Genomic DNA, 22,987 nt, shown 5'->3' with positions numbered 1-22,987 from the left:
TTTACGCCAAAAGAGTAACTTCTGACGCGATGTATGACGTAGGATGTAGGAGTAGCATAAGCTTAGATGCCTCTCGCGGTTCAAACAAATAGGGCTGGACAACAAACTCAAGCTCCTCTGACATTTCTCTTTAAAAATTGACAGTGTTTTGTTTTGCTCTATCCTCTGTGCTTCCGCGTTCGTCAATACGTCATATGTCGGGTCAGAAGTCACTCTTTCGGTGTAAATCGATGCGTACGGCCATCTACCAGAAGCTAGTTATTATAGTTTATAAAGTTTTAAATATGGATATTTTTCTTACAAAAACGCATCGCTTCACTTCAGAAGTCCTTTATTAACCCCCTGGAGGTGTATGGATTACTTTTATGATGGATGGATGTGCTTTTTCGGGCTTCAAGATCTCCCTTTACTTCCATTATCAAGTTTAGAGGAGCAAGGATATTTTTAAATATATCTCCGATTGTGTTTGTCTGAAAGAAGTAAGTCATATACACCTAGGACAGCTTGAGGGTGAGTAAATCATGGGATAATTTTCATTTTTGGGTGAACTAACCCACTAACCCTGTGTTGTTTTAATACAGTATGCCCTTCTTTCTTTTTCAGACCACAAAAGGAGAATTTTTATAAAAAAATGTCCCGCTTGCACTCGTCCATATAATGGCAGTAAATAGCAATAAATAGAAATAGCAGTTAACCTTTAAAAAAGATGTAAAAGTTTCACAGAATGATCCCATGCGACATGTCGTATATTCCAAGTGTTCTGGGGGTATACGATAGGATTTGGTGAAAACAATCTGCAATTTAATGTATTATTTAACAAAAATCCGTTGATTTTGATTTGGCCGTTGATCTGTTCTCGACTGCGCATTTGTGAGACTCTATTAGCACTGCAGTTAACTCTTAACTTTATAACTTAATAAATATGGATATTTTTCTTACAAAAATGCCTCTCTTCACTTCAGAAGGCCTTTATTAACCACCTGGAGTTGTATGAATTACTTTTATGGAGGATGGATGTGCTTTTTTGGGCTTCTAAATCACGGCTATTCACTACCATTATAAAGTTTGGACGAGCCAGGATATTTTTAATATAACTCTGATTGTGTTTGACTGAAAGAAGAAAGTCATATACACCTAGGATGGCTTGAGGGTGAGTAAATTATGGGATAATTTTTGGGTGAACTATCCCCTTTAACAAAAACAAGACATGAAATACAACTCATGTACCTTCTCTGAGGTGAATATATCTGTTGTGTATATCATATATCAATATATCATAACAAGAAGTTATCGCATTCACATCTCTCAACTGTCATTCTGGGGAGCGTTTCCAGAAGCGAACTATGGTCGCAAGTTCCATTGTTACCAATAGAGTTCAATGGGACTTACGACCATAGTTGGCTAACGATGTTTTCGAGAAATGCACCCCTGACTGTCATCTGACAAACAGAGTTCCAGTCCGGAGATACTCAGTGAAGAAAGTACACAAATACCTTTTTTGGGGATTGGTAGGCGTTGTATTTCATGTTGCATTTTTATTAATCTTGATTTCACACAACTTGTGTGCTTTTTCTCGGAAAGTCAGAGTGAACAGTGGCGCTAATAGAGTCTGTCAAACACATAGCTATGCACAGAAGACCAACGGCTGAGGTCAATATTTACGTTAAATAATACATTACATTTCGGTTTATTTTTCACCAAATCAATATCGCATACCCTCCAAACACTTGGAATATATGGCACATGTCGCATGGGATCATTCTGTGATACTTTTGAGTCTTCTTTTAAAAGCTTGATGCGGGTCGCATTATATGGACGAGTGCGAGCGGGATATTTTTTAATCCAGACTCAAAACATCTGTTTACCTGTGCATTTACTGAATGAGCACTGTGCTACATGCGACTGGTTGCACTCTATCTTTTCTATGTATCCCATTTTTATTCTTTTTAAACTGAAGAAAGAAAGAAGCACATGTGGCATTAGAACAACACCAGGCTGAGAAACTGATGACAATCTTAATTTTAGGGTGAACTAACCAATAAACGTTGAGATCTAATTGGACATTTTTAATGCAGTTTTGCAGTAAAATTGTGTTAAATGTACAGTTTTTGGAAACAATTTACAGTGAAAAAAATTAATTTGACATTTCAGAATTTCTTCTTAGTTTTTTTTTCCTTATCAGTTATGTTTTATGTTACATGTTGTTATTTTGGTAAATGTAACTTTCCGTGACGCTGTTAATTAACACAAAACATCATTTCAACTCGTCTTTTAGTTTGTGAACAAAAATATATATATATAAAAAAAAAATTTTTTACGTACAATGGAAGTCATCATGAATAGTATAGAGATGGATGGAAAAGGAGAATGTAAGTTGTATGTGTGTTTTCTGCACCTCTGTCCGTGCTGTGTCATGTCGATGGCTCTTCTTGCCGGTACAGGTGAACCTCCATCCGTAACGCTCAACACCTCCATAGACTTCCTCTCCGGCCTCCTCTTCCCATGTCTGTTCAGCATGGGCGAGTCGACGCGCTTTCTTGGTGGATCTGCACACACACACACACACACACTTTTTTTATTTTTTATTTCATGTTGACTTTAATTGTACAAAAGAACTTGGTATTTTAATTTATTAGCTCTGTTTTGGTCTGATTGGTCTTATTTCTTACCAATATCATTGCGAGGAGGAAGGTTCTGGTCTTCATGGCTGGGGTATCTCTCCTTACGATCCAACAGAAGGAAATAGATCATCTTCTCCTGATTTTCACTGATAAAACAGGGGACGAGAAATAGCCATGTATCAAATATGTAAATAAGCACATTAGAAAATAAAATAAAATGGCTAATAAAATGCCCTCTTCTAGATTGAACAAACGGTCTTAATACATCCATAATATATAAAGCTAAAACTAATAATATCAGGAAAAGGTAATAGAAAAAAGGAAAATAATAAAAAAAAAAAAAATAGTCCTAATTGAACAAGACAGGCTGGATTTTAGATTATGGAGAAGAGTTTGGGTCATTTAATTTTACACATGGCCTTTTTAATTCTAAACAACAAGATCTTTAGCTATTTTTCTGTGGAAAACGACTTGATCCTAGATCAGTGTACGATTACTCACTCTTCAGATAACAGGTCCTTCATCAGCTTGTTCTTGTCACGGAAGCACCCTAGCGAGTGCATGCTCTCCAGAACGTCGGGGTCAATGTCGTCGGCTGAAGGGACGCTGCGGATCGCCACCTTCCGGGGTACCGGCTGCTCCGGTTCCGGTTCATTCTTCCCCCCTCTGAAGAGAGCAGAAGCCAATCAGTGATATGAAACCCTCCCACTGAGATTAGCAGCAACTCAAAGAGATATCCAAAGACAAGTTCTTTATATGTTTGAGATTTTCTTTTACCATCAGCTGCAAGTTACAATTATTGTCTGGGAAAGGACTGTGTGAACATTCTGCTAAGTTTCTCCTTCTGTGTTCCACAGAATAAAGAAAGTCACACGGGTTTGGAACGAAATGAGGGGCGAACAGTCATTTTTGGAAAATTTCTTGTATTTAATGTGAATGAAAATGAGGGACAGAACTGTTGTAGTGGGTGACAATTATTTAGCCAAAAAAATATTAAAAATGAACCTTTACAAATCATTTCCAGTGGAGAAAATACTGTGGAAGACATGGATTGTCAAAATTAGGCGTGACCTTATAACAAATTAAATGGACTGTACTTTCGTCCCCCTTTCGTAATCTACATAAGAATGTGAACAGAAATGCATATTTCATCTGTCGTTGTGTTCTGAAAGTGTCAGAGCACAATTAATAAGGCAACACAAGCATGTGTTACATTCTGAGCATTGATAAAGCACAATCTTAACAACTACAGCTTGTTATGACCCTAAATCCATGACAAGCGTCTTCATAACCTTCTTCCTCAGATCTATTCCAAATATTTGCTGTTGCCATCTGTTAGAAAAGATGGTGGTGTATATGAGAGCAGCTAAAACATAAGTAGTCAGCTTAAAAACACAGGCAAGTGTGTCTGCCATGTCTTTGACCCCAGAGAGGCATCAGACAGGAGGCCGTGGTATGAGCATGTCAGGCCGACCTTCGCCTGCTGTCTGCCCGCTCTCTCTCTCTCCTGAGGAAGCCAGACGACGATGCCGAGAGCATGTGAGTGGACAGCAAATCCCTGCCGGGGCTCTGGAAATTTGTCCTTGCTGCTGACATGTGGGGTCTGTGCCATTTATCACGCATACATGCTCACACAGAATAATGCTCACTCTCAGAAGCACACACACATTTGATCCCCATCTATCCGTCCCTAATGCCCATCCCATTTCTAGTCATTCTGTTTCTGTATGTCACAAGTATTGTTTCCAGACATAAAAAAATCATGGGATTTCAGCACTTACATGTACCACGTGTGCTTCTGGATCAGCTCTAGCTGTAAGACAACGACACATTGAGACTGTTAGATGCACAGCAGAAAAACAGCAGCAATTATTGAAACATTAAGAGAATATTGTCTATGATATAGAAGTAAATTCAAAATAATATTAAAATAAAAACAAATTTATTAAATGTATATACTGATTGGTCAATAACTGTGTTTTATTCACAAACACGGCTATGACCGCTTCACCCAACGGTTCTGTGTATCACTACACAACACCCTTAGCAACCACTCTTAGCAACGTAAACTGTATGTTCTCAATTGATATTGTTCATTGAAGCTTACTGTATTATGTAGAAGAGTATTGTGAGAAAGAGATTGATTGAACAAATTTATTACCTGCATTCAGATTTAGCATTTTCCTTCAGGTCAGTCCTATGTTCATAATAAAAAAATCTGTTTAAATGTCCGACGCATTATATTGTCCTTTTAACAGTTAAGGGGTTTTCCCATGACTGACAGTGCTAGTCAAAGCTAGTTTTATAAAAGCAATAAGGTACCCGAGGCTAGTGCTGTATCATAAATAAGTCACGGCTGAAGGGGCTGCAGGCACTCCACTTCGCCTAACAACGCCCTTCAGCCGTGACTTATTCACGATACAGTACAGCCTCTCGTACCTTATTGCTTACAGTTTTCATTTTCATATTAAAGTTTTTGTAGTTGTGTTGTGTATTTGTCATTGTGATATATAGTTTTTGTTCATTGTTATTCAGTTTTAGTTTTAGTCATTTTTGTACATAAATGAAATGAAAATGAGAAATGTTGCCTTGGCAACTAGCTGATATATATATATACACACAGTATCTCACAGAAGTGAGTTCACCCCTCACATTTTTGTAAATATTTTATTATATCTTTTCATGTGACAACACTGAGGAAATGACACTTTGCTACAATGTAAAGTAGTGAGTGTACAGTTTGTATAACAGTGTAAATTTGCTGTCCCCTCAAAATAACTCAACACACAGCCATTAATGTCTAAACCGCTGGCCACAAAAGTGAGTACACCCCTAAGTAAAAATGTCCAGACCGGCGTATGGTCTGAGCACAATCAAAATATTGATTTTGAAGATGTTGAAAATGTTTGAGATCGCGAATATGAGCCAGATGCTGAATGTACTGGGAAATGAGCTCTAACGAGGACAATGGTGATGGTATAAAACCAACGCTATCTCACAACCAATTTGTACGTATTTTACAAGGTGGCTCATTCATACGAATTTGTACGACCTCACTCATACGAATTCATATGATTTGTCTAAACCCCAGTGACGGGTAGGTTAAGGGGCGGGGTTAGGGGTAAGTCATTTGTACAAATTCATACGAATTAACCACCTAGTAAAATACGTACGAATTGCCGTGAGATCAGGTTGTATAAATCATCTGCTCAAATTGAACCCTTCCAAGCTTCAAAAGATAACAAAATATGCTTTATTTTATTCTTCTGTAATTGTTACTCTAATATCACGAGAGTTTTATATTATCGTGACAGGTAGAGATCCATCCGTGTCCGAATATGTAATAATGATTGGCGAAACATTCATAAATTTAAAGTTAAATTAGGACTCTCAATTTAAAATGTTAATGTAGTTTGATTTATGATTGGGTGGATTTGTTAAAGTTTGTTAGGTTTATTAAATATAAACTGAAAGATCAAGATTTCACATTTACCTGGCCTTAAGTGGCAAATAAAAACAAAACAAACATGATTAGTCACTTTACATGTCATTCAGACAGAGGGCGGATCTTGACCAAAATATGCTGCACAGATCACCAGCTTTTAAAGTGCCTATCATCGAGTGTTGGGAAGTAGTTCGCTGTGAAGTCCAGTGTTGCAGGCTGAGGGAGCACACAGGCCGCAAAGCGGGCACTCATGAGCAACCCTTCTGAAAAATGACAAATGGGACACCCTAGAGTCTCCTGACCTTCATGGAAACGTGTAAGCGAAGGCCATGAGACCGCAAATCCACATCAAGCGCACCAAAGTCTGGCTGCACAAGATTAATACAGGAGTGAGTCCAGGGTTGCAGTGAAAGAAGGGTTGATGCTGAGAGGTAATCGGGACACACAGATCACCGCTCACTTTTAATCTGAAAGAGGATGCCTCACCATGTGATGACAAATTACTGGGTGTGTACAGATGAGAGGTGCAGTGATATCCAATTATTATTTGCATATCTATGCTTGAAGGGGTCACGACTGCTGTCTACTGTTTTTCTCAATCATCCGTTTTTGATATATATTTTACATACGCTAATATTACACACACACACACGTTCATTTGCATGTGGAAACACCCTCCAACAAAAAAAGATTTAATAAAGATTTTCATTCAAGAGATATAATTAAAGGTGCAATAGGTGATTCTCTACAGAAACATTTTTTCGTTATACTGGTTGAAAGTCTCCTCAATTCCTGATAGCAATCACTATGTTAAACGGTCTAAATGCATTTTTATAAATATATATCACCTGTGGAAGGCGTAGGACCATAAAATGTTCATCCAATCTCTATATTCGGTCAGAATGAAATATGATGTACCTGTCTGTCAACGTATGTTTTTACATACCCTCGAGCACCCAGTTCGCGCAGACATCATACGTCATCAGCGCGTTTCATGGTGTGCAGAGTTTATGTAGACAGACGTCAGTCTCGGAGCACCGCAAACAAAAAATAGCCACCTTTTACATGTCCTACCGATTAAAAAAGAACGAGCTTATGCTGCGTTCACGCCATAACTACCGTAATTAAAAGATGGCAAACCTGTGACGTTCTAACCAGAGCTGTTCACGTCCTCAGACTCGGAATTATGCGTTTCCATGTCAACAGTATCAACATCGACATGAATCTGCAGCAGTCAGGTACAAACTCTCTAAGTTGTTTATGTTCATCATTATTGTAATGGTATGTGCTTTGAGACATGAGGTAGTTTAACGCAGTCTCTTGTGACGCTTTGCCGAGAACAGCTATGTATGTGTGCGTTCATGTGTTTCGGAGGAGGCGTGGCTTTGGGCGGCGATTTGCAGGAGATCATATGCTTTCAATGCTAGCGGGCTAATGTTAGCATTCCTAGATCAGCTACTGCACCTTTAACTAAGAAAATGCACAGATACTATTTAAAAACTTTGATTTCCAAGTTTGTTTAATATGGGGCCTCACTTAGTGTTTTTCTGCAAACAAACTTGTGTAAAAACATTTATATGTAAATTTCGCTTTGAGCTTTATGTGACAATTTATGTAAGAATGTTTTTACAAATAATTTGTTTCATGTTTCTTAAATGAGGTCCAATGTTTTAGAGGTGCTAGGTTTATATTTACAAACTTTAGCCAGAGATGTGTTGTTATTATTAACACAAACTAAAACTAGTACTGTGTGTTAAAATTGTTTTCGGTTGATTGATTGATTGATTGATTAATGATGATGATTGATTGATTGATTGATTGATTGATTGATTGATTGATTGAACAGAAGCAGATCTCATCCTCCCATTGACTACCATAGTATTTTTCTCCTACTATGGCAGACAATGGGAGGGCGAGATCTGCATGGTTACAAACATTCTTCCAAATGTTTGTTCTTCCTTTGTGTACAGCAAAGAACAAAAAAATGTATACAGGTTTGGAACAACTTGAGGGTGAGTAAATGATGACAGAATTTTCATTTTTGGGTGAACTATCCCTTTAAGGCATTTATGACCTTACCCCGATAAAGGAAAATGGGTAAATGTGTTTACATGACCACATGCATTGTCAGCTTATTAAGCATAATTGGGTTAAGAACGTGCATGTAAACGCACTCACTGTCTGGTATTTTCCAGAATGTGTGTTGTGAATTTTGCATTGGGAAAGTGAATTATTGCATTGTTCATTGCGAACATGTATTGTTAAATGGATTTCTCAGATACATTAGAAGGTGTTTCACAATTCTCTATCAATGAATTAAAGACGTGTGTTTCCTGCTTGTCCTTGAGAGCCATTCTGACTCATTAAAATGCCACACTCGTAAAAGGTAACGAGAAGAAGCTAACGAGATGTGAGATGTGATCATAAGACAATGTTCTGCAAGAGTACAGCGAGATCATTGTAGGCCATCATGTCCTGTGTTTTTTTTCCTTAGACATCACTCCTAAAATTCTCAAGGAGAAATTAAAAATAAAAAGAAACAAACGAAACACAATTGAATGTTGACAATTGTTTAGATCTCTTCTGAGTTCTGAGAACCAGGAGACCTCAGCAAGTCTCCATTTGTAGTCTAAGAAAAAATAAAGGGCATATTGTTACAGAATTTTCACAGACCCAGAGTTCCACTTCCTGTTTGAGTTGTGTTTCCATGGAAATGCTGTCTTGAAAGGGTCTGCCTGCTGAGTGTGTGAATGCTTTGTAAAGAAGTTTGACGCAGTCGTGATAGAGGTGGTCGACGGCCCGTCGCCATGTGAAGAGAACAGATTTCTAACCGTGAAAACTTCCTCAAGGTCACGTTGACATTTCAGTACGAAACCAAAAGGAAAAAAAGTGTTATATTTTGCCTAAAGAAAATTAAGCATTTTTGCATCATATGATTATTTTCATGATAATTAAACACATTTTCCCAATATTATATATAGGTTATGAGGCAGAAAACCAGCTAGATATGTTCCTTACAGGTTTCAAGAGATTCATCCAAGATAAGGACAGACAAACAAAGAATTCCCTTGATCCTTTGCACCAAGAAAAAAGACTGTTTGACCCAAGATGTGTTCATGATTTGTTTTCAATGGCATTCTATATCTTCTCAGCAAATATTCTGTCCCTTCTTTCTCCTGTCAAAGTATGAATCACAGCTATCCAACAACTGACAGATAGCAGGTCCAGAAGGACTCTGACTTTAGCATTTATTCAAGTCAAAAGCAGCTTTTTATTGGTTAAAATGTGCGTCCTCTGTGAAGAGAGAAAGGTCACGGTGATAGCAGATGTGTCTGGGCATGCTGAGGTGATCTCCAAACACACAACCTCACCGCTGATAAACGCACTACCTTTGAACTGTCCGACTAGCTTTACTATCTGCACATCAAACTTCAAACCCCACTTTCTCTTTATAGACAGTATTAAGGTTCCCCACTGAATCTAAGGTTAGAGAGTCAGGAAGCGCCAGAGAAACTCATATTCAAGTATACAAATGTCCATTCTGTACTAAAATCCCACCTTTCACTGACTGCTAGCTGAGTGTATTTATCACACATGAAAAACACGTAGAGGACATTTGCAACCCATGGAATATAATCTGCAGCATGTTGTCCAGCTTAAAGGGATAGTTCACCAAAAAATGAAAATTATCCCATGATTTACTTACCCTCAAGCCATCCTAGGTGTGTCTTCTTTCAGACGAACACTATCTGAGTTATATGTAAAAACATCCTGGCTCTTCCAAACTTTATAATTGTAGTGAATGGCGCTCACGATTTTGAAGCCCAAAAAAAGCACATCCATCCATCATAAAAGTAATCCAAAACATGTAACTCGATGCGTACAGATGTTTACCGGAAGCTAGTTATTATAGTTTATAAAGTTTTAAATATGGATATTTTTCTTACAAAAACCCATCACTTCACTTCAGAAGGCCTTTATTAACCCCCTGGAGCCGTATGGATTACTTTTATGATGGATGTATGAGCTTTTTGGGCTTCAAAATCAGGAGCGCCAGGACGAAGCTCGGAAGAGCCAGGATATTTTTACATATAACTCCGATTGTGTTCTTCTGAAAGAAGATAGTCATATACACCTATTATGTCTTGAGGGTGAGTAAATTATGGGATAATTTTTTGGGTGAACTATCCCTTTAAGACAGGAATACACTATACAACTTTCGACCGATTTGCAGTCTGGATGAGCCGAAAATAGCTGCCGAAAGTCTGTGCCAGTCTGCAGATTTTGGGCAGTAGGAATTGACAGATTTCACAGAGAATTGCGTAGTATATGATGTAGTGTATGATTTTTCAATGTAAACACGCGCTAGACAGACATCTTTAACTGTTGCGCTCGCATCTTGCGTCTTTTGCAGTGTTCCGCTTGTGACACGTCTCTGCCTGTCTAAGTGGGCAGTTCTTGCCCAGTGTCAAAGAGGACCAGACTTTATGGTGATACTAAAATTACTAGTTAGTTTACCATGATTAAAATTAAATTAAATTTGAGTTTATGTATATGAAACTGAAGTTATGTAACTAAACCCATGGAAACATCTAACCTGATCCCAGGTTAGGTTTGTCAGAACTTACCGTTAACCGTTTGCCGGCTTCAACCTCGATCATCCCTCGCAGAAGGTTCTGGCAGTCCGGTGGAATAAAATGGGGCATGTGAAACACTCCCAGCTTCACTTTTTCTAACAAGTTTCGTAAATTATCATCGTCAAATGGCAGAGCGCCCTGAAAGAAAGACATGGAGAACAAAAGAAAGAAAATGCATCAGTCTGAGGAGAAATTCAGAGTAAATGAGGATTGCTGGAAAATAGAACAAATTAAAAGAAAAGTGCTCAGAGGATTGACCCATAAATGCTAAGTTTTCATTTATTAACTTTCCCTTCACAACTTTTATAGATGAGGTTTCATTTTTATGTCTGATGAAAAAACTAAAAGGAATAACAAAAAACAAAAGAGACAGAATGAGTGCATAAATGCACTCCAATCACTTTGGATCTGAGAGGAATTTGTGTATTCAGCATAGAGTCAGTCTGCAAAAGCACAGTCTGTCAGCAGTCAATTTTATTTTTGGATTTGGTACCGTCTGCCTTTCTACAGCAGGTCAATATATATATTTCATAAAGGGACGAACAAGTGAACTTCAGCAGAACAAAGTAAAAAAGAAAAGTAAAGAAAAAGTACAGAAAACAAATGTAAGACAAGACAAAACAAGATGCAATGAGTTATGAAGAGACAAGATGAGAGCAAAATAAATGCAATGAGTTGATACAAAATGAAAGATTGATGAGGTGACGAGACAAAGTGAGGCAAGACGGCATGAGATGAAGTAAGATGAGAACAAGTGAATGAAGAAAACATTAAAAACAAGACAACATGAGAAGAGACAAAATGAGATGCCATTAGAATAGACAAAACAAGACTAAGGCAAGCAGGGCGGGGCCAAGAGCCACGGGAATGGAGCGAGCTAATGAGCCACACCGGTCTTGAGTCCCACAGAGGACCCCGGTGTCTTGAGAAATCGAGTCCCCCCACAGGAATTGGGTCTTCTTTAGGACCCAGGTGGTAATGCCTGATCAAAAGTTGTTATCTTGAGTAATTATAACCTATTTAACTATTGTATGATGTTTATTACATTAAGTGCAGAAACAACATGCTAGAAATATAAAATGAATGCCTATGTTTTGCATAATAAAACAAACCGGAAACACAACCATACCTAAAAATTTATTTTTTTATAAGGATAAGGATTGTTGCAACATAATATGTTCTGTAAAAGTAATTTAATATTAATTTTACACAATAAATAGCAATATGTTATAGTATGATACTGTAATAAATTTTTAATCAATTAATTGTCATGCGAAGTACACACAAATATCATTAATTTAAAACATGTAATTGAGAACTATATAGGAAGCAAAAACATACCTAATAAAATAGAAGCTAAGCTAGCAGGCTAATTGGGTAGATGTATGCTGTGCAAGTACATAAGCTAACTAAAAAAACAGTAAGAAAGAGAATGCTTGATTTCACAAACTATAGCTACAGTTATTTACTAGTATATGAACCGTGTAATTTAAAAGACATTAATGGTCATTATAACACATTTAAATGATATAAACCATTGAAAGCCAGTTGAAACAATGGGATCACTCAGGGTCCTAAAGGAGACTAAATTCATGGGGGGACTTGATTTCTCACCACACTGGAAGGATCAAAAGAAGGAGTGATGGCAGTGAAGGACGAGAGAGGACCAGACCTGGACTTTATGTTGTTTTGTTTTAGTTTATGCGGCAATTGTCCATGAGGGGCTGCCACTTTACTTTTGTTTTGTTGTTGTTTATTTTGTGATTAAAATTGTATTAAAAGTTCGCCAGTTCCCACCTCCTTCTTTCCTTGTCAATGAACTTTGTTACAAAAACAAGATGAGGTGACATAAGACCAAACGAGTCAAGATGAAATGAGATAAATTTAAAAGAGCAGAGTCAAAATTAAATAAGATGAGGTGAAACAAGAATAGACAAAAAGAGAATCAATATAATGACAAAATGAAAGAAGAGAATCAACAAAAATAAGACAAGGCATGGTGACACTAAATGAGACAAAATGAGACAATGAGATGAGATGAGAGAAGTAAACCGGAGAGAAGGAAACAGAAGAGAAGAGACAAGACCAAGTGCAACATGATGAGACAAAATAAAAGAAGAGACAAAAATGATACGAGACAAGGTGACATGAGACGAGATGCAATTAGATGAAAGGAAAACAGAAGAGAAGAGACAAAACAATATGGCACGAGACCAAACAAAAGACAAAAAAAAAGGAAAACTGAAGAGACAAAATTTGAGATCAGACAAAATGAAACGAGAAAAGACAAACTAGACAAAATGAAAGAAGAGAACAAAAACAAGACAAGACGAGGTTATATGAGATGAGATAAAATGAGATGAGACCAGAGGAAAACAAGGAAGACCAAACAAATGAGACATAATGAAAGAAGGGACAAAAATGAGACGACACAAGATGGGTCAAAATGAGATGCGATGAGATGAGGGAAAAAAAAAAAAAAAGAAAAGAAAAAGAAAAAGAGACAAAAGAAGACCAGATCACATGAGACAAAACGAGACAAGACAAAATTAGATGAAATAAGATGAGATAAAAAGACAAAAGAGGACAGAAGAAAAGAGATGAGGTGAAGAGAGAAAAGAAAAGTGGTGGTTTGAATGTAATGTGAGGCTCTAGTCTGTTTTGAAGTTACTCAAGCACACTGAATGATCTCTGAAGAAAGAACTCAGTCATCATTTCTAGAACGTCAAAAACAATCCAGCTCGGGTTTAAAATGCAGGCCAGTGGCTCTGTGTGGAGAGATAAACCTCTCAGACTCAAGGGTCTCAATTTTACTCTCCAAATTGAACAAGAGCATTTCAAATGAGCTGGAACTCTTGGGATACTGCTGCGGTTCAAATGCGCAGGTAAAACATTTCAAATAAAATCTGCTAATAATACAGTGCAGATGTGCGCCCAACACTTGCTCAAAATGTTATTGTCTCTGGGACCTAGAAACATCAATTCCCAGCCTTCATTCACAAATTCATGTTCATTTTCACATATATCATTTCTGATGAAAAAGGAAACATTCTGAAAACATGACGTTTTCTTCAATATCCATCACCCTTTTCAAATCAGTAACATAATAAAATGTGTTTGAAGGTTGTGTGTGTCTTTCTACATAATTTGACTGAACTAAACAATCTAAAGGCCCGTTCTCACCAAGAACGATAACTATTGCGTCCACATCAATGAATGATAATGGTCTGTTTATTCTAAGCTCACGCGTTGCTGTTTCAAAGTGTTTACAACATGTTTTTTGCTGTTCTTGTTGCATTTACATGGCTTTAACCAGCAGATGTCCTCAGCATGCTATGTTTCAAATGAATCTAGCTAGTGTAATCGATCTAATCTAACAGTGAATTTAGCTGACGAAGTCAATATTGTGGAATAAAAACAACACCTAGTCTTTTTCACTGCATCTTCAAAGGAAGCAAGACAATGTTGTCGAAACTAGCGCTGGATACCTGAGGTAATTTTTTGTTCTGTTTGCTAGCCTGGCATAATGATCTCATTTTCGTTTATTCCGAGGGTATGACCGATTGTTTTCCATATATCCATTTTCTTTAAAGTATCCTTGAAAAGGGGTTTGACTTGTCAAACAGTGGGGGATTTTTCTGGACCTCAGCGATTAACTTCTCCGCGATGTTGTCCGCCATTTTAAATTCAGGAGCCCTAAATTCAAATGGATTCTGATTGGCTGTCAGTGTTTTATCGTTCAACAGTTGGAAAAAAAAACGTTCTGAAAGTGACCCTAACGATATTGTTTCTCTATTTCTTTATCGTTATCTTTATAGTTATCGTCCTTGGTGTGAACGGGCCTTTTAAAGTCAATAGCTAGTGTAATCGATCTAATCTAACAGTGAATTTAGCTGACAAAGTCAAAATAGTGGAATAAAAACAACGCCTAATCTTTTTCACTGCAACTTCAAAGGAAGCAAGACAATGTCATCGAAAGAGTGCTGGATACCTGAGGTAATTTTATTTTACACTGTTTGCTAGCCTGGCATATATCGTTAATACTTCTCGCGATTGATTCCGAGGGTATGACCGATTGTTTTTCATATTTTCATATATTTCATAAATTTTTATCCTTGAAAAGGGGGTTTGACTTGTCAAAGAGTGGTGGATTTTTCTGGACCTTGATGATTAACTTCTCTGCGATGTCGTCTGCCATTTTAAATGCGTGAGCCCTGGCCTAAAATTCAAATGGATTCTGATTGGCTGTCAGTGTTTTATCGTACAACAGTTGGGGAAGAAATAATTCTGAAAGTGATCCCAATGATATTGTTCCTCTATATCGTTATCGCTATAGCTGTGTTGTGGACACTGCTATTCTTTTATATTTAGAACGATTTTTAGAACTATATCTTTATTGTTATCTTTATAGTTATCGTTCTTGGTGTGAACGGGCCTTAAACAGGCCTTTTAAGACATAGCTTACACAAAAAATGACAGTTCATGAATCTTTCATCTTTTTTCCATACACTGAATGCAAACAGTTTTTCCAAATATTTGATGTTGCTCAAGAAATAAAGTAATATGGGTTTAGAACAACATGAAGGTGAGTAATTGTTGACAGAAATTCCTGTGAGGTAACTGTGAGGTAAAGTCTGGAATGACTCACCACCAACAGAGCAAACAGAATGACCCCACAGCTCCAAACGTCTGCTTTCCTTCCGTCATACTTCTCTCCCTACCAGAGAGAAGACAGAGTAAATATGCAATAACTCTCATTTGAGATCAGGTCTTCCATTTGTAATTCTCTTTTTTCTTCCACAAAGTGAAAAGTCAGACAGTCAGGTAATACTCACCCGGATCACTTCAGGACACGCATAATGAGGAGATCTGTGAAAAGACATCAACTGGAGTTACTGGCAGCAATAACTGTGTACAATAATCTCTCAATATTTTTATTATTTCATATTTTACAAATATTTTTCTCCCTTTTTCTGTCTTCAATAATTTAGTTTTATTAATTTAGCCATTCAAAAATGATTAATTTAGCCGTTCAAAAGTTTTAGATCGGTAAGATTTTTTAATGTTTTTAAAAGAAGTCTCTTTTGCTCACCAAGGCTGGATTTATTTGATCCAAAAACAAAAATATTGTGAAATATTTTTTACAATTTAAAATAACTGTTTTCTCTTTGAATATATTTTACAATGAAATTTATTCCTGCATATATATATATACACGTTAGCGCTGCATGATTAAATGTTAAAAGATTGCAATCTCGATTCAAACAGCAACGTGATCTTATTCCTAAATGACAAAGATTCGTCTGTCTATTAAACCTTTGACAAAATCACAGCAGAACATTCAGATCTGTGTTCGAGCCAGAGAGAGCCATTGTCATGTATGAAACAGCTTTACAAACCACACAGGATCATTATTTCTGTGTTACAATCATTTAAATTATCACAGAAGTACTGGGATAAAAGTTTATAGTTTGGATATAAACACTGATGTCTATGGTAGCAATTAAAATAGAGTAAATCAGCTTTTGAAAGTAACTTGATGCTTCAAATAACAATTGTATCGATTACATCATTACACCAGTAGGTGACGACAAGTGACTGTTAAAAAATGTATTCATCATTGAATCATTCTTTCAAGAGATTTGTTCAAAAACACTGATTCATAATGAAACAAGTGAAGTATTTATGAGTGAGTCATTGAATCATTCAATCAAACTGATTTGAAAGAAAAAAATAAAAAATAAAAATTAAATTACATAAAATAAAATAACTAAAAAGACTAAAAACTAACCAGATGTTGGTAACCAGATAGTTGACGGTAGCCACTGACTTCCATAGTATTTATTTTTCTCCTACTATGGATACACTGGTTACCAACATTTCTTCAAAATATCTTCTTTTGTGTTCAACAGAAGAAAGAAACTCATACAGGTTTGGAACAACTTGAGGGTGAGTAAATGATTACAGAATGGGTGAACTATCCTTTTAAAAACATCAGAGCTGTGGTGCTCATTGGGATGAAATCTGACCTGCAACATCTCCTGATCTTATTCTCTCCACAATAATTCCTGTCACTGTATTATTTCTGTCAAACAAACAATATAAAATCATCAAAGACAACTCACAGCTCACTACAAAAGCTCAATCCCCTGAAGCAAAAGCACTATGAATTTTAGATGTTTCCCATAGGCACTGATCCGTGACGTCTGATACTGTTTGCTTAGAATGATTAATATCAAGATCTGGTTGGAGGGACACGAAGATGCACTAAAGAAGAAGAAAACATCTTGCCAGAGTAATTAGGGTCACAAAATGTTGACAGTACTTCCTGTTTCACCAGCTGACATCCTGTCTACATTAATCTTTCTTGACAAATCCTATTCTACAACAGTGTTACGCATCTACACATAATACTCTTTTTTTTTAGATAAACAGGCACGTTCAGAGTTAATCATATTATTGGGAGAGTTGTAAACATCTCCCATGATCCCTCAAATACGTTTACAAGCGTGCATCTATGCAAATATGAATCCTGTTAGTGAGAGCTTTTTCTTATCTCCAACTGCATACAGAAACACTACAAACGTCAACTGAAAAGCTGCCGTTTGGGTTAAACAAGAGAAGATGTGGAGGTGAAGGAATATCTTCATGGACAAGTCCGAATGTATGAGTTAGTGTAGATCTGTCAAAGCTAATTATCTCAGATAAAGTTGCCAAAGCACATGCTCTTATAGAATATTCTACACATATGTCACAAAACTCTTTCGTAATTAGTATTGCAACAGAAGTCAATTCTTGGACTGGTGAATTTATTGTTCCTAACAACAAGCTGCCATTATGTTCTCGTAATAAAACATTGCTGAAGCTGTTCGGTATACATCAACCTCTAAAACAGACCGCAGCAGTTTCACTCCAAACTCTCTGCTCTCAGCACAAGCCTATAGCTTATTATGATTCTGATGGCATAACAACCACACCATTTCAGTTTTTTTTCCTCCGAAGCAGGTGCATTACATCTGAGAGATCAAAATGAATCGGATGTTTTAAGGCCGTAAAATGTTTTCATTGTTTATGTTGATGAGGAAGGCAAATTAGAGCTAAAAATACAGCCATTAACGGATGAGTTTATGGAGGAACCCCTGCAGTATGTGGTGCCAGATCATTTATCTAATCCAAGCTGTTTGCTAGAGCTCATTTCCTCTCTCATTTCTGCAAAACTCGTCAACCAATGACAGGCAGATATTAGCTGCCTCATAACTGATGTGGGTGTGCAAATGATCAGACATATGGGTTCAAATGTGTCTTTTTGGTGTAATGTACAATGATCATTATACCAAAATGGTGCATGGTAATAGGGATACAAAAATAACCACCATAAACACTAGAGGAAGGCATCCATGAAGCTCAGAATCAATAATGCCCATATTATTTTGAGTGTGTAGGTCTCAGAGCCAAAGTGGGGCTGCTGCAGGTTGTGTCGTTACTTAAAGTCACTCTGATCCGACTATCTAGCAAATCCTGAGAGTATCTGCATACATGGCAAATTGGACCAAAAGGCATTCATTGGTGTGAGCCAAATCACATGTTACATAAATAAGGAAAACATCTGGATGTAACTATTTAAAAACTATATTTTTAAATTAATGACTGAATGAACAAATGAATTAATACATGAATAAATTAAATGCATGAACAAATATTTTTAAAAGATGAAAGAAAGGATGATGAATTAATGAATAAATGTAGAAATGTTTTATCATATATAAATAAATGTAGAAATGTTTTATCATATATAAATGAATGAACAATTATTTTTAAATGAACAAAGAAAGAAAAATAAATAAATAAATAAATAAATGAAATATTTTTAAAAGGAATTACTAAAGATAAAATCATTTTTTAAATAAATAATGCATTAATGCATTAATTTAATTAATTAGTTATGGAAAAATAATGCATAATTTCACACACCTGCCCCACCCTAGACTTGCGTAGTTCATTTTACATTTCATAAAGTTGATTGGTGACGAACATGAAGCAGAGCAACAACTCATAGCATGATGGAGCCTATAGAACACAGTTAGAATGCCCCTAAAATTCAAGATATCACAGCAAAAATGCCCCTGTATGATTAATACATCTAGTTTCTGCCAGACCGCCTTCCATATTCAACTTACAAAAAAAAACTATCAGTTAAGCTTTTTCCGTAAGTTGAATAAGAAAGGCATAGGACATAGCGTAAGCGTTTTGAACTACGAGAGTTTTACACAAGTTGAATACAAAGATGGTCTGCCGGAAGCTAGAAATTTTACTTCATAACTTGTTAAATATGGATTTTTTTTTTTTTTTTTTTTTACACAAATGCATTGCTTCACTTCAGAAGGCCTTTATTAACACCCTGGAGTCGTGTGGAGTACGTTTATGATGGATGGATGTGGATGGAGGCACTTTCTTCAGCTTCATACTCGTTTGGTAACGCTTACTGCCATTATAAAGCTTGGATGCGTCAGGATGTTTATTAATATATCTCCGATTGTGTTCATCAGAAAGAAGAAAGTCATATACACTTAGGATGGCTTGAGTGTGAGTAAAGCTTGGGGTAATTTTCATTTGAAAGTGAACTAATCCTTTAACACAATAATGACTTTATATTATCTTTTGGGGCTAATTTCTCTGCCAAATTTGATTAGTAATATAAATAAGAAGATTAAACATTTTAATCGATTGACAGCCTAAAATAAATAAATAAATGTTTTTAAAAGAATTAATGATTTAAACCTACTTTGATTCCACATGATCTCAGATACGCTTTGCCACGCATATATTTTCTTAAGTACATGGCCAGGCGCATGTCAGATAGAGTCTGAAACTGCTAAAGCCAGGATCAATTTTTCCTCCATATTTCCATCATTACAGTAGCTGAGAGGAGGGGGATCACATGATCTCTTTCGTCTTCTTTCAGAATGACCGTCTCTCCCTAAAGTTGCTCTTCTTTTGCATAAAAGTTAAACTTTTTTTGACTTTCTCAAATCTACCAATACATATATATATATATATATATATATATATATATATATATATATATATATATATATATTAACTTAAATTGATATTATATGTCCATGTATAGTATGTATTTATGTACTAAGAATCTGTGTAACAATCTGTGTAACAAGTAGGATAATGTATACAGTCAGCCTGAAACTATCTCAAAATAAACCCTTTCAGGGGGTTTTAAAATTGTTTTGGGGTCATTGAAAACGTCAAGGACATTCAGCCCAGAATCAACACAAAGCTGCTTTGGAGATCATTTTTAGGATGATGGGACCCATACAGATTCATTCCGATAGCCGATGTTGAGTCACGGCGCTGGGAGGCTACTGTGACTTCCTGTGTGACACAGTGTCCTGTAGCTCCTGACCTGCGGTGGCCGTGACGCCAGCGCACACAAAGGTACACGAAGGTCTGGTTTGACCTCTGCGAAGCTGTAATTATTTAACATGAGGTGACTCTTTGTACGGCAACTACTATGGTGATTTCATTACATTGGGCTTTAATCTATGACCATGCCTGAGTGTAATCTAAAAGGTCGAGTAAGCATGGCAAAATTAATCTACTGACAAAAGGCAAAAGGTTTTATGGCATATGTGGGGGCAAAGTAGCTTATTGAAAGGGATTGATTACATTAATAAAGGGCAATAAATGAATCGGGCTCCATATCTCTTCACCCCAGGCCTCGACCAAACAACAGAAGAAAAGAAAGCACTGGGTTTTCATGACAGCTAATCTGACTTATTATGTCAGAGGGGGCGTGTCATAAAATTCAGTGCATTGGTTGCTTCCACATTCTTTCTTTCTTTCTTTCTTTCTTTCTAAAAACACTGCATTCTGCTGCCAGACCAGTAGTTGGCGATGTGACTTTGTAAAGAAACACTACGTGCCTGTAGACTGAACACGTAATACGCATGCGCATGAAAAAGTTTGAAAGGTTTGCATTTTCAGGCCCCAAAAACACTGTTGTTGTGTAAATGAATGGACAAAACGCATAAAAACTTTTACGTTTTTAGTTGAAAACGGTGTCATGTAAACGGCCCCTAAGAGATTCCCAGATCACATATCAATCCAATACCAAAAAACAAAAAAACAAAAAAACAAAAACAACAAGATATCATATTTTACATAAAGTAACCTGAATGAATTTATTATATATTTTCTTATATCTTTCACAAATTTTGCAAAAAAATTAGAACAGAGCACTGGGAAAAAAAATAAATCTTACTGGTACTAAAATAGGCTGCAATTTCAGTATGCCAGATATAATTTTAATTTAATTTAGAGTTTTTTTTTTCTTTTGATTTTGTGATGAAATATGTACCAGACATTTCAAGACATTTTTATAAGATTCATCTAATTAGTAACAACTTTTGACAGTTACAAAGTAAAATAAGATGATATGTGATGCAGACTGTGACATTTTCATGAGATAAAGTTGTACATTTCTAAAGATGAATTTTTTTTTTTTGCCTGTTTAAATAAAAAAATACTCAATCACAACTCAAAGCTCCTTCCTAGCCTGTCCCAGAACCTTGGCAGAGACGATGTTACTCATTTCAGATGCAAAAAAAAGTTAGGCAATCATAACAGACATCATATATATATATATATTGAAGTCTTAAGGGTGCAGAAGAAAAAAGCTGTTTAATGCTATGGGTCGGACAGAGGATGGAAAATGGTTATGATGTCTTTAAAATTATACTACTAATTTAGAGGTCTTAGAATTTTGCGTTATGAATAAAAATAAATATTCTTTACACATATATTTACTGTGATTTGCAGACGCAAAGACAGAATGACTGTCATCCTATACGGTGTGACCTGAAGGCAGTGCTTGTCCTCATCATTAGTGTTATAATGATGCTCAAGGTTCACTCACCCACAGCTGGTTTCCAGCAGACTGTCCCCCACCTGCAGAGACGCCATGCCGAAGTCTGCTATCCTGATGTTATTCTTCTCATCCAGCAACAGGTTCTCCGGCTTCAAGTCCCTGTGACTGTTTGAAGGGAAAATGAAGGAGAAGAAAAAAAACAAAAACAAATGAGATGTGAAAACTGTGGCATGACACAATGATTTTTGTCAGTAACACTTTATATTACAGTATATTTGGTCTTATATCAGTGGTTCTTTTATCAATTTTCTGTTTCTTCTACTTCTTTCTTTCAGCACTGCTAGTCTACAAGACCCTGTGGGAGGTGATGACAGATGCCCGCTGTGTCAGTGTCTGATGTTAAGCACTCATCTGACCACGGGCCACCATGAACTAGCTTCTTCCAACCGTCAAAATTAATTTAAAACTTCCTTTCAATTAATTTGTTGCCCCACTTTTTACTGTGTGACGCAAGATGACACAGTTTCCAAGTTTTTTTGTGCAAAAGAAACAAAAGTATTGTGGACAAAAAAGATGAGATGAAATGAAATGAAACGAAACAAAAACAAAACAAAAAAACAAAAAACAAAAATCAAGAAACAAAACAAAAAACAAAAAACGAGAAGGGAGGAAACAAAACAAAACACAAGAGACGAGACAAAACAAAAAACAAGAGACAAGAGGAAACAAAACAAAAGACGAGATGAGACGAAACACAAAACAAGAAATGAGACGAAAAACAACAAGAAATGAGATGAAACAAAACAAAAAACAAGAGATGAAAAAAACAAAACAAAAAAGACGAGACGAAACAAAACAAAACAAAACGAGACAAAACAAAACGAGACGAGATGAGATGAGATGAGATGAGACAAAACAAAACAAAACAAAACAAAACAAAACAAAACAAAACAAAACAAAACAAAACAAAACAAAACAAAACAAAACAAAACAAAACAAAACAAGAGATAAAACAAAACAAAACAAGACACAAAATACAAAAAAAAAAAAAAAAAAAAACGAGAGGAGAGGAGAGGAGACGAAACAAAACAAAACGAGGCTAGACGAAAAAACTAGAGTATAAATTTTCATTACTCTATGGTCCACAGAATATTGCAGGTAAATATTTCATTTTATCTACAGAGCTTTTGAGTCACAGAAAAAAAAAAAATTACTACATACAGTAATAGACAATGACGTGTTAAAACAACAATATTCTCTTCAAATCTTGTCCCAAAATAGCTTAACAAAAACAATTTTATATTAGAATATGCATTGCAGCATGAAAAATGTTGTAATTACTGTTGTAAGACTGTTTTGTTTGCTGTTTTTCTATTTTATTTATTTTTTCGTTGCCATA

At 36.2% G+C, this 22,987-nt stretch overlaps 1 protein-coding gene across 3 annotated transcripts in view; it reads right to left on the bottom strand.

The window, feature by feature from the left end:
- Positions 1-22,987, bottom strand: part of brsk2a (BR serine/threonine kinase 2a) — a 243,918-nt gene that overhangs the window by 33,770 nt on the left and 187,161 nt on the right. For all 3 annotated transcript variants that reach the window (XM_051883873.1, XM_051883875.1, XM_051883874.1), the window contains exons 5-12: positions 21,637-21,753; positions 15,539-15,572; positions 15,352-15,420; positions 10,695-10,841; positions 4,403-4,434; positions 3,123-3,287; positions 2,670-2,767; positions 2,396-2,546 (exon numbers count right to left, since the gene is read on the bottom strand). In XM_051883873.1, the coding sequence (XP_051739833.1) occupies positions 2,396-2,546; positions 2,670-2,767; positions 3,123-3,287; positions 4,403-4,434; positions 10,695-10,841; positions 15,352-15,420; positions 15,539-15,572; positions 21,637-21,753 (813 nt within the window). The remainder of the gene's footprint in view (positions 1-2,395; positions 2,547-2,669; positions 2,768-3,122; positions 3,288-4,402; positions 4,435-10,694; positions 10,842-15,351; positions 15,421-15,538; positions 15,573-21,636; positions 21,754-22,987) is intronic.

The sequence above is a fragment of the Ctenopharyngodon idella genome, chromosome 24 (assembly GCF_019924925.1).
Source record: "Ctenopharyngodon idella isolate HZGC_01 chromosome 24, HZGC01, whole genome shotgun sequence".
Taxonomy (NCBI): domain Eukaryota; kingdom Metazoa; phylum Chordata; class Actinopteri; order Cypriniformes; family Xenocyprididae; genus Ctenopharyngodon; species Ctenopharyngodon idella.
The sequence above is the reverse complement of the archived record's forward strand: the minus strand, read 5'-3'. Positions and strand labels throughout refer to the sequence as shown.